Here is a 12479-nt window from a genome sequence, read left to right as displayed (position 1 = left end):
GTAAAAGAGTGTGGACCTGACTCTCCCTCCTCCCCCCACTCGCACAAGTGGTGCTTGCTACCGCTCCTGTATTACGCTGGGCAGGCCTAAATTGGCCCACCCGCATAAAATGCGGTGTGGAGCCGATTGTGGGTGGTGGTCAGCTCTGCCACCGCTCCCGCCAAGCCCGCCCGATGCAGGAAAAATTCAGGCCTTGTTTGCTAAAGTTCATCCTGATGTCAGCAAACTGATTTTTGGCTTCCTACCAAATGAATTTCCCCTGCCTGCCCAGCTTCCCACTGCTACCGGGACCAGAAGATTCCACCCAGAGTCTTGATTGAGTTATTTCAAATTGGGAAGTACAGTGCGATACTTAACAAAAAAATGAAGTTCTGTTGAGATAAGTGGTTTGTTGAGTATATGTCCATTCTATTTATCTGCTTCATAACTGCATTTACGTCATGCAGTAGGTTTTGAAGCCTCCTGCCCACTGAAAATGTGATGTAAGTGTCCCAAAAATGTTGTGAATGACTTGCCGCTCTGTTCCTGCTGTTCTTATGGCTGAAGCAGCGTTTTTGCATGGTCCACTGTTCAGCCACCCACAAGTCAAAGGGCAGAATCGTCCCAGATTTGCACTTAGTGCAGTATTGACGAGAGAAAGGACATTTTACCAGTAGCTGCAATGGCGGCTTTTCACGCCATATCGTCCACTTCCTGCCTCGTTAATTATGCAGCCACAGGAAATAGGCCGTCTCGCTGGCAGGCGGCTTTTGAATCACCCACCACACCGTTTCCTCACTCCGGGTGCCATATCTAAACTGCAGCCACCCAGGCAGCTCTGATTACTTGAAGCCTAGGACTACTCCAGTGATGACATGGCTCTGAAAGCCAAGAAGAGTTCAGTGACCTGTCACTGGAATGCCCTTTGGAGGCCTGACGTGATGCCCTCCACCCCCGCTCTGGCTGCAAGAGGTCCAGCAATCTCACCACTCCAGCTTGGGAGATGGTGGCAGTGGTGGTCAGTGCCAATGCTGCACAGAAGAGGTTGGCCATCCAGTGCAGAAAGAGGATGAATGATCTCATACGTACCACCAGGGTAAGGCAACCATCTCATCACTCTGAACTCACACTCACAAGGCTATCACACATTCACTGGTATCTCACTCACTGCCAGCTCAAGGGACATCACCACTCACTCTCTCATACAAACCCTCACAAGTCCATCTGGCCTCATCTCCTCTGGAGACTGCCTCCTCAGCCCTCACCACCTTGAGGCCACTTGCACGGATCAACTTGTGCCCCCCCACACAGCCTGGGACACCCTCCCTTCCCCAGTACAGCCCTTACCCTGCAGCCTCTTCCCTTGCCTGAGCAAGCCCGAGCCCTGCAGTCAATGAAAAGCTACCCCTATCTTACAGCTGGTCTGGTAGGTAGAGACCTGCCCGTGAGCCCCCCGAAAAGTGATGTGGTGCTGCCTGTGAAGCCTGGCACTGATGACCACGAGTGCTGACTGAAGCTAGGTAGGCAAACAAAGTCCCGAGCGAAATGCAGCTCGCCAGGTGTGCACCACTTATATACAGTTGTGAAACATGTCGGTGTGCAATTACACCAACGTGCCCGGATGATCCAGCGTAGGGGGATGATTCCAGCGGGCAGGGATTATAACTATATGCAGATGTATTAAAATGACATTCCTGACAGCCATCAACAGGCTGAGCGGACGATTGCAAACTGGTTTCACGACGTCGTGAAACAAATTTTTGGCCTTCCCGCCATATTGTCCGCTCAAGCCCACCAACGGGGACGGAACTTTCCAGCCAAAATCTATCGCCCCTGTCTTTACTTTCACAATTGTGTGAGAGATTCAAGAGTGTTTCATGTATGTTTCAGGTTACCATAAAAAAATGCCTTGCTGACTGTCACTGGTCAAATTACAATCTTAATTAGGAGTATTTATTCTCTGACTGAAAGCTCACGCTTTGAGGACTTTTCAAATACAGAAGATTGTGCGCTTTTAAAATGACCTGTCATTTCACAGGTTAAGCCCTGTGATCTTTCCTTCTCTCAGAACTGAAACAGCGAGCATACATCAATATCTGACATAGCCCATTTTACTTTCAGTCCACTGCTCAACAATATATAATGCTCCAGTTAGCTCCCATCACTGGACTTGACAAAGCAGAGAGCAATGAAGGAGTGTGAACTGAAGACCAGTTTGATGGAAAGGAATTTTGAAATGAATGATGAGAGCTTCATGGCTCTGGAGGTCGCATTATTTCCAGAAAAATGTTAAAACTGATAGCGCATTATGCAGTTGACCTCACTTAAATGAATAACCTGAATAGAAACTGAAAATCCCAAGTCATTCTACAGTCTACCCTTAACATATCCTTCCATCTGCTAATTTGTTGGTGTCATTTACATAGATGGGCATGGGTGAAAAGTATGTCTGGGATTTATTCAGCCGTGTTATTTTTACATTGTTTTAATTTTCTGCTGTTAGTGAGAAGCAGCCAGCAATATGCTAACCTGTTTCTGGGCAGGAGTATTTTCAATCATCTGCACCAGCTTTGCTACGGTGATAGAAGAGGGCTATTTAAAATTTGAAAGCCCAGAAGGTCAGGACGATTGATTGCTCCGGTTTTGATGTGATTTCTAAAATGTAAATTTTTTTCTTGAATCCTCGAGCTGCAGCACAGAGGCTGCCAGCTGCGCTACACTGTGCCAGACATTGGAGAGACGTCAATCTCCATGCGCACTCTAGCCAGATTCCAAGAGTGGGATTTTCCGGCTCCAGCACTAGCGGGCATTGTCACAGGTGGGATGGGAAAATTTGGAGAGCCGTTAAAAGATATGAAACTGGTCTTTGGCGGTCGAGCGAAATAGGCAGTGGTGAGTTGGCAGCATTTGTATCTCCTTTTCCATTGAGGTCGATGGAAAAATAAATCGGGAACGGTGACAATTGGGCTGCCAATTTGCTGTTGCTTGTTTTGCCCTACTGCCAGAAACGAATTTCACCCCATTGTATCATTGCCCAAATTATAACTTGCTGGAGGATTTACTTATGGCTGCTGTATGGAGCTTGTGTATGAAGCTGGTTATTAAAAAAAAAGAACCTTTTAATGCAATATAAAGAATTCAAGTTATGGTGCATCAGAGCTTTTTTTTTATTATTTCCTCACTTTAAAATTTTTGACAGGCGTATAAAATATTGTGTCAATATTATTGATTACAGGAATTGTATGTACATGGCATTGAGCAAGTAGTCACTGAAGTGCTGCTTGGTAGTTTAAAATGATCTTGTTACTTTTCAGCACCATATAAACTAAATCACCCAGATGCCAAAGAGTAAGAGTAAAGCATGTTATCATATATCCAATCATTCGGCTTATGACCTCATACAGGGTAAAAGTTTGAAGCTTCCCACCATGTTAATTGGCCATGTGGCATTTTGCAACTGTCAGCAGATCAGAGTTTTCTCTGATCTTTCTCCATTTTTTATTCAAAAAGTAATAAGGATACTAGTGATTAATATAAATGAGAATGGAATCAGGCAATAATCTGTTCAGAAAGCATCCAATCTATAATTATATTAATGCATCTGGGCAAAGTTAAAAAGCACAGAGTGCTTCCTAATAAGTACTTCCAACAAAGGGACAAACTCTTAGGCCAGGATGTTGCCCTCAGTGATTTGGGGGTGGGACCTGGTCGCCGAGGGGAAAATGACGCGGGATGACATTGGGAGGAATCCCCGATGTCGTCCTGATCCTTTTAAATTTTTAGGAAGGCGGGCAGACAGCGAAATCAGCTGTCCGCCCGCCGACCTGTCAATGGCCAATTGAGGCCATTGACAGGCTATTTAAAGCAATTAAAGACCTGCCAGTCCAAGCTTAAGGCTGGCGGGCAGGCCAGGAGCCCCAGTGGGATCCAGATTATTGATGAAACTTCATCCACTGGTGGGATGAAGTTTCATGTCCGTATTGTAAAAAATTAATAAAGTTTATGTGTTCTTTATGAACATGTCCCAAAATAATTTTTTAATGTTTCTACTTTTAATGTTTTTGACGCTGTCAGTATTCTCAGGACTTTGCCTCAGGGAGAAGTGTGCTCTTTCCTGCGCATGTGCGAAAGAGCGCACTTTGACAGTTGGGGAATTCCCTCCCCTGCACAGGAAGCGCATAGCACTTCCCGTCAGGGATGCCCACCCACTTAAAATGGCGGCGGGCCCCGTTTCAGTGGCGGGGGTCGGCTGCCTGCCCGCCGCCAAGCCGGTGGGGCCCGCCCGCCATCCAAGGGCAAGACTCTGCCCTTAGATTCCATTGTTTAATATAAAGGGCCGAAATTTTTGCTCACCGGGCGGGTGCACGCCTGACCTGAATGAGCATAAAGTGACACGCGATGTCTTCGGGCAAGCGTCCCGACATCATCGCGCACTCGCGCGATATTTTGGTTGGCGGGCGGGCACGGGAGTCAGCAGTGTGCCTGCCAACAATTAATGGCCTATTAAGGCCATTGACAATCCAATTGATTTAAATTTTTCGCTGCCTGTCCAACTGTACGGTTGGCGGGCAGACGAAAAAGCCAAGCGGCCTTTGCATTTTTTGTGAAACTTCATCCACAGGCGGGATGAGGTTTTGATCTGTCATTAAAGAAAGACAAAAAATTTTCATACTAATTTCTAACTTGTCCCTGTTCATGGCAGAGTCACATAAGGGGACATTTTTTTTAACATCCAAAATGCCTTATTTTTAATTTTTCATATCTTCATCCCCCTGAGGCAGCTCTGTGCCTCAGGGAGCTTTCCAGCGCTCATGCGCGAACTTGCGCACTCGCCCTCCTCCCCGCTACCTACCCCCCCCACCCCCCCAAGCCCACACAGGCAGCGCTGCAGCACATGTTTCACTCTGGGCAGGTCTCAATTGACCCGCCAGCGTGAAATTACAGTCAGGCCCCGATCGTGGGTGACAGTCCACTTCCCGACCGCTCCTCCCTGCCTCCGCCGAGCCCACCCAACGAGGGCAATATTCTGCCCAAAGTCATTGAGCATTTACTAATGCTTGGGTTAACCAAGAACAATCAGTATGGAAGTGTTTAAATGGTCAATAAGAGCAAAAAATGCTGGAAATACTGTGTTTCATTGTGTGGACGGGTTCTAGATGGGGGTTTTGGGGCTGCTTGAGTCCATAGTTTCTCAAAACCATTACACTTTATTTACAGCAAGTATTTACGCATTTGGATCTGTACACAAGGTTGAAGTTTCTCTTCCTTCCAGATCTCGCTTACTTTTCTGTCATGTGATCTGACATCATTATTACATCAGCATCATGTATGCTTCTGATGTTATCTTTTATTCTACAGTCAGCAGGTCAGGCAGCATCCGTGGACAGAGAAACAGAGTTAACATTTCAGGTCAATGACTTTTCATCTAGAGATGTTCCTTCCATGACTTCCAACCTCATAGTCTCTGGACTCCAAACAGCCCACTTCAAGGCCAGGATTTCCCAGTCGGTGAGCGGGGGCGGGCGCTCGCCAATGCATAAAATTACGCTGGATGATGTCAGGCGGAACTCCCAACCTCACCCCGCCTCATTTCAATTTTCAGGTGGGCGGGGTCTCAGCCGAATCAGCTGTGCGCCCGCCGACCTGTCAATGGCCGATTGAGGCCATTGACAAAGTAATTAACATAATTAGTGGACCTGCCTGTCCAACCTTAAGGTTGGCGGGAAGGCCGGGAGCCCTGGCGGGCATTGGAAAAAGCATGAAACCTCATCCACAGGCAGGGTGAGATTTCATGTAGGTTTTTAAAAATTTAATAAAAGTGTAACTAAAAGTGATGGACATGTCCCAACTCATGCGACAGTGTCACATGAAGGGATATGTCAGGGAAATTTTTTTTTCTCTGTTTTTAAACTTTTTTAATGTGGAGCCGATCTCCCTGAGGCAGCACTTAGCCTCAGGGAGACGAGTTTAGGGATTCCCCCTCCTCCCCCGCCTGCACAGGGAGCGTTAAGTACTTCCGTGCAGATGTCACGCTGTGTGGGCCTTAATTGGCCCGCCCATGTAAAATGGCGCTGCGCCCCCAATTGGGGGCGCCAATTGGGGGCGCCAATTGGAGGCACGCCTCCATACGTCCGCTCTTGAACTTACCCCCCGATGGGAGGGATATTCTGTCTTAAGATCCACAGCCCTGATAGACCTATAGTTTCAGTCTGTTCCTGATGCCCTTTTCCCTCTCCCCTGAACTGATTTCCTCTGACTTTGAATCTATTTTATTTTCTTTTGTCCAGTCTTGTCCACTTATATCTGTGACTCTTCCGATGCCCTCCGTCACTTTAACAGTTTCCAATTTCCTGGTCCTAACAGTCACCTCTTCGCTATGGACAGCCTCAAAACTCCCTGCTTCTTCCTTGGACATCAACCCAAGCAGTGCCCTGCTCCACCTTGCTGTACTTGTTCTTACCTTGAACAACTCCTTTAACGCCACTCATTTCCTCCAAATAAAAGTTGTTGCTATGGATACCTGCATGGATCCTAGCAATGCCTGCCTTTTTGTGAGATATGCGGACCATTCTTTGTTCCAGTCCGACTCAGGTCTAGCTCTCATCTCTATTTCCAGTTCGTTCAGTTTGAGAGCGAGAAACTTGAGTCCCATACTAGTGTTCTGGAGTTAAACAAAGGTAACTACATAGGCATGAGGGCAAATTTGGCCCTAGTGGACTGGGCAGGAAGACTACAAGTTAGGACAGTTGATGAACAGTGGCAGATGTTTAAGGAGATAGTCAATTCCTCCCAAGTAAAATATATTCCTAAGGGGGGGGAAAAGCATCCATGGCTAAGCAAGGACATTAAAGATAACATAAAGGCAAAAACTAAGGCGTACCAAATTGCAATGGTCAGTGGCAGGCTGGAAGATTGGGAAACTTTTAAAGATCAACAAAGGGTTACTAAAAAAATAGTAAAAAGAGCAAAGGTAAATTATGAAAGAAAACTAGCGCAAAATGTAAAAACTGATAGCAAAAACTTCTACAAGTATATAAAAGGAAAGAGAGTAGCTAAAGTGAATGTTGGCCCCTTGGAGGATGAGACTGGGAAGTTAATAGTGGGGAACGCAGAAATGGCAGAGATGCTTAATCAATATTTTGCCTCAGTTTTCATGGTGGAGGACACTAGTACCACCCCAGTAATAACAGGTAGTGCAGAGGGTATAGAGAAGGAAGAACTTAGACCAATCACCATCGCTAGAGAAAAAGTACTGAGCAAACTATTGGGATTAAAGGGTGACAAGTCCCCAGGACTTGATGGCCTACATCCCAGGGTCTTAAAGGAAGTGGCAGCGGAGATAGTGGATGCATTGGCTATAATATTCCAAAATTCCCTGGATTCTGGAAAGGTTCCAGTGGATTGGAAAAATGCTAATATAATGCCCTTATTCAAAAAGGTGGGGAGGCAGACATAGGAAACTATAGACCAGTTAGTTTAATGTCTGTCGTTGGAAAATTGTTGGAATCCATTATTAAGAAAGTAGTAATGGGGCATTTGGAAAGTTAAAATGCAATCCATCAGAGTCAGCACGGTTTTATGAAGAGTAAATCGTGTTTGATTAATTTGCTAGAGTTCTTTTGAAGATGTGACAAGCAAAGTGGATAATGGGGATCCTGTAGGTGTAGTATATCTGGACTTCCAGAAGGCCTTTGATAAGGTGCTGCACAAAAGATTAATACATAAGATAAGATCACACAGAGTTAGGGGTAATATATTAGCTTGGATAAAGGATTGGCTGACCAACAGAAAGCAGAAAGTCAGGATAAATGAGTCTTTTTCTCGATGGCAAGCTGTAACTAGTGGGATGCCACAGGGTTCGGTCCTTGGGCCCCAACTATTTACAATCTATATTAATGACTTGGATTCAGGGATAGGAGGTACTATAGCTAAATTTGCAGATGACACCAAAATAGGTGGGAAAGTAAGTTGCAATGAAGAAATAAGAAATTTACAAATGGATATGGGCAGGTTAGGTGAATGGGCCAAAATTTGGCAGATGGAGTTTAACGTGGATAAGTATGAGGTTATCCATTTTGGTTGGAAGAATAAAAAGGTGACTTTTTTTTAAATGGAGAGAAACTTCAGAATGCTTCAGCGCAGAGGGACCTGGGTGTCCTCGTGCATGAATCGCTGATAGCTAGTATGCAGGTACAGCAGGTAATAAGGAAGGCAACTGGAATTTTGGCATTTATTGCTAAAGGAATAGAGTATAAAAATAGTGAAGTGTAGTTGTAAATGTGCAAGGCATTGGTGAGACCGCACCTGGAGTAACGTGCACAGTTTTGGTCCCCTTACTTGAGGAAGGATGTAGCCCCATTACTACTTCCTTAATAATGGATTTCAACAATTTCCCAACAACAGATGTTAAACTATAGTTTCTATGTCTATAGTTGTCTATAGTCTATAGTTTATAGTTTCATACTTTCTGCCTTCCCTGCTTTTTGAATAAAGGCATTATATTAGCATTTTTCCAATCCACTGGAACCTTTCCAGAATCCAGGGAATTTTGGAATATTATAGCCAATGCATCCACTATTGGAGGCGATTCAGAGGAGGTTCACTAGATTGATTCCAGAGATGCGGGGCTTGTCTTATGAGGAGAGATTGAGCAGTTTAGGCCTAGACTCGCTAGAGTTTAGAAGGATGAGAGGAGGTCTAATTGAGGTATATAAGATGCTAAAGGGAATAGATAAAGTAGATGTGGAGCGGATGTTTCCACTTGTGGGGCATTCTAGAATGAGAGGCCATAGTTTTAGGCTAAGGGGTGGTCGATTTAAATCAGAGATGAGGAGGAATTACTTTTCTCAAAGGGTCAGGAATCTGTGAAATTCACTACCTCGGAGTGCAGTGGATGCCGGGACGCTGAATAAATTTAAGGAGGAGATAGACAGATTTTTAATTAGTAACAGATTGAAAGGTTATGGGGAGTGGGCGGGAAATTGGAGTTGAGGCCGAAATGAGATCAGCCATGATCGTATTGAATGGTGGGGCAGGCTCAAGGGGCTGAATTGCCTACTCCTGCTCCTAGTTCTTATGTTCTCACGTTCATGGCTCAATCAGTGCCGTTTCCTGCTTTTGCTCTGAACTAGAAAATTTCAATAATTTTGCTTTCAATTTCCGCCCTTCCTTCACCTTTACATGGTCCATCTCTGACTCTTCCCTTCCCTGCCTCGATTTCTCTCTCTCTATTCCTGGGGATAGGCTATCGAGTAATATTCACTATAATCCTGACTACACTTCCTCATACCCTGCTTCCTGCAATACTCTTCCATCCTCCCAGTTTCTTCATCCCTGTCGCATCTGTTCTGATGAAGCAATCTTCCATATTAATGTTTCCGATATGTCCTCCTCCTCCTCAACCGAGGACTCCCCCCACCACCCCCCCACCCAGTGCCCTTAACAGTGTCTCTCTTTTCCCATACTTCTGCTCACACCCTTTCCCCTCCCTCCCAGAACCAAGATAGGTTTCCCTGATGAAGATGAAGAGTCATACGGACTCAAAATGTTAACTCTGTCTTCCTCTCCACAGATGCTGTCAGACCTGCTGAGTTTTTCCAGCTATTTTTGTTTTTGTTTTAGGTGTCCCTTTGTCCTCATCTTCCACGCCACCATCCTCCGTATTCAATGGATCATCGTCCGTCATTTCTGCCACCTCCAGCGTGATGCCCCACCGCCAAACACATCTACCCCTGCCCTCCCCTTTCAGCATTCTGAAAGATTGCTTCCCCAGTGATACCCTGGTCCACTCCTCGGTCACCCCTTTCATCATCTTCCCTTTCCACGACACCTTTCTGTGCAAGTGCAGGAGATATAACACCTGCAATTTCACCTCCTTCCTTCTCACGTTCCAAGACCCCAAAAATTCCTTCCAAGTGAAACAGCAAATTACCTGTACTCTCGGTTTAGTGTGCTGTATTCACTGCTAAAAATGTGGTCTCCTCTACATTGGGGAAACCAAACACAGACTGGGCAGCCACTTTGTGGAACATTTCTGTCCAGTCCACAAGCGTAACCCGTAGCTTCCAGTCACTTGTGGTTTTAATTCCCCTCTCTGCTCCTACTCTGAACATTCTGTCCTTGGCTTGCTGCAGTGTTTCAATGAGGCTTAATGCAAGCTTGGGGAACATTAGCTCATGTTTCGACTCGGCACTTAATAGCCTTCTGGACTCAATATTGAGTTCAACAATTTTAGATCATAACCTCTGACCCCATTTGTTTTGTTTTTCTTTGCTGGTTTTAGTTTTTTCCTGTTGTTTCCCTTTTTCTCTTATGCTTTCAGATGACAACTGTTTATGGTTCTGCCAGTCACACCTTCCCTAGACACACCTTTTGTTTCTTTATTGTCTCATTACCTCTCCTTTTGGCTTTGCACCATGAAACCTTTTGTCATTTAATCTTTCAAAAAAAATAAGTTTAGATGAAAGGACATCGATCTGAAATGCTAACCCTGTTTCTCTCTCCACAGAAGCTGCCAGAGTAGTATTTCCGGCATTTTGTATTTTTTATTTCAGATTTCCAGCATCCACAGTATTTTGGTTTCGTTTAAAAATGGCAAATTGTGTCTGACAAATTTACAAATCTACAAACCTACAGAATTTTTTGAAGAAATGACAAATTAGATTCTTGAATGGAATGCATTAGATGTAGCGTATATAATCGTTCAGAAGGTTTGTTCAGAGAAATGCAGCAGCATGGCTAACAAGTTGGTTAGCAGACAAGCAAACAGATAGTTGAATTATGATATATTGATGAAAAACATTGGTTAGAACACAGTGTGTATAGTTTTAGATCTTTCCTTATAAACAGGACATTTAAGCCATAGAACACGCATTGTGTAGATTCACTAGGATGATGCTGGGGTGGAAAAGTATGGTTTTGAGGAAAGACTTGAGCTGCTTCTACTGGAGCACAGAAAACTAGGAGGAAATTTAACAGTGATTTATAGAGTTCTGAAGAGGTTTGATAGAGCAACCATAATTTGGGGAGCTTGTGACCGGGGTCATAATTTTAAAATAATTAAAGAAAATGAGGAGAACGGCTGTGAGAATTCTCTTTGTGCAGAGGTTGTTAAAGAATGTAATGCCTTTCCACAGGGAGTGCTTGAGTTATAGACCATTGCACCTTTTAAGGGAGAATTGGATAAGTATTTGAAACATAGAAAGCTAGGAAAAAGAGCAGGGCAGTGGGGTTAGTTTTGTACAGCTGTAGCAAAGAGCTATCACAAACATGATGGCCAGAAAAGTATCCTTTTACATAAACTTCTATGGTTCTACGAAAATAGTGGGAGAACTCGTGTAAAATTCCCATTTACCATACAATAGCCATAGGAAAGGGATAAATTTATTTAAAACATTTTAAAAAGGAAATAGACTGTGTCTTTGTCTGAAATGCCTGGTTCTTCATTGCATGCTTGTATGTTACTTAAAGAAATGCAACCCCATTTCACTATCATTAATGAATGGTATATTCTTTGCCTGAATTTCAGATCCCTAGCCTAAGTCACAGTGTCATGTCTCAGACAAGTTTCCGAGCAGAGTACAAGTCCACTGGGGGCCCAGCTGTGTTCCAGAAGCCAGTTAAATTCCAGGTGGACATCACTTACACAGAAGGCAATGAGGCACGGAAGGAGAATGGAATTTATTCAGTCACCTTCACACTGCTGTCAGGTAACAGCAGCGACAAAGGCAATGGGGGCAGGAGTAGCCTTATTAATGGCAGGAAGGGAAGTGGGAAGGACCTCTTGCGCATACACTGATTATCACTGCAACCTATGCATAATGTTTCATTTCTGTGTAATGTTGTATTCTGTGTCTCTTTAGGTCATCAGTGATTTATTATATTTTTGCAGTCACAGAAGTAGATGGGGATATGCATATTAAATTCAACTGAGTTCAGAAAGAACACTTGGGTAGCAGGCAACAGCATTGAAAGAATCCTACAGTTTAAGCATTGGAGCTGAGTTCTGTTGCACGCTAAAAATTAGTTTCATTTTTCACTTGAAACAGAATTTTCTAATCATTTCATGTAACAAATTTAATTATAAACAAGGTGAATAGGGGGAGGAATAGTGACTTTAAGTGTACTCTCACAAGTGAGCCTTTTGTAGCTTTTATGAGTGCTCGATGAGTGCATTCTGTCATAGCTCTTAAATTGCTCACATAATGTTGAATCTTACGACAATCCGAATCAAGTTGGGCTTGATTTGAAATGCATATTCAGTTTACTTTGTTTAGCATTAGTAGCTGAAAAATAAATTAATTATGTCTGGCAAAATTTGGAGAGAAAGTGCTTCTTTTTAGTCAACTACAATAAAAAAAAACATTTTACCACTGACCAGAGGTTGTTGACAGAAACCGTTTGGGTCAGTGATTTGTTGAAAAGATACTTAACTGTCACTGGCAGGTTAATTGTTAACCTTTTCTACCATGGAAATTATTTTTATGTTCTTATTCCATAAC

At 44.0% G+C, this 12479-nt stretch overlaps 1 protein-coding gene across 1 annotated transcript in view; it reads left to right on the top strand.

Moving 5' to 3' along the window:
- LOC144685073 (serine/threonine-protein kinase BRSK2-like) overlaps positions 1 to 12479 on the top strand; it is a 383048-nt gene that overhangs the window by 303403 nt on the left and 67166 nt on the right. The window contains exon 16 of the mRNA XM_078549609.1: positions 11507 to 11687. Coding sequence (XP_078405735.1) covers positions 11507 to 11687 — 181 coding nt within the window. The remainder of the gene's footprint in view (positions 1 to 11506; positions 11688 to 12479) is intronic.

This window comes from Cetorhinus maximus, chromosome 9 (assembly GCF_964194155.1).
Source record: "Cetorhinus maximus chromosome 9, sCetMax3.hap1.1, whole genome shotgun sequence".
Classification (NCBI taxonomy): domain Eukaryota; kingdom Metazoa; phylum Chordata; class Chondrichthyes; order Lamniformes; family Cetorhinidae; genus Cetorhinus; species Cetorhinus maximus.
Note: the sequence above shows the minus strand (reverse complement) of the source record. Positions and strands in the feature narration are given on the sequence as shown.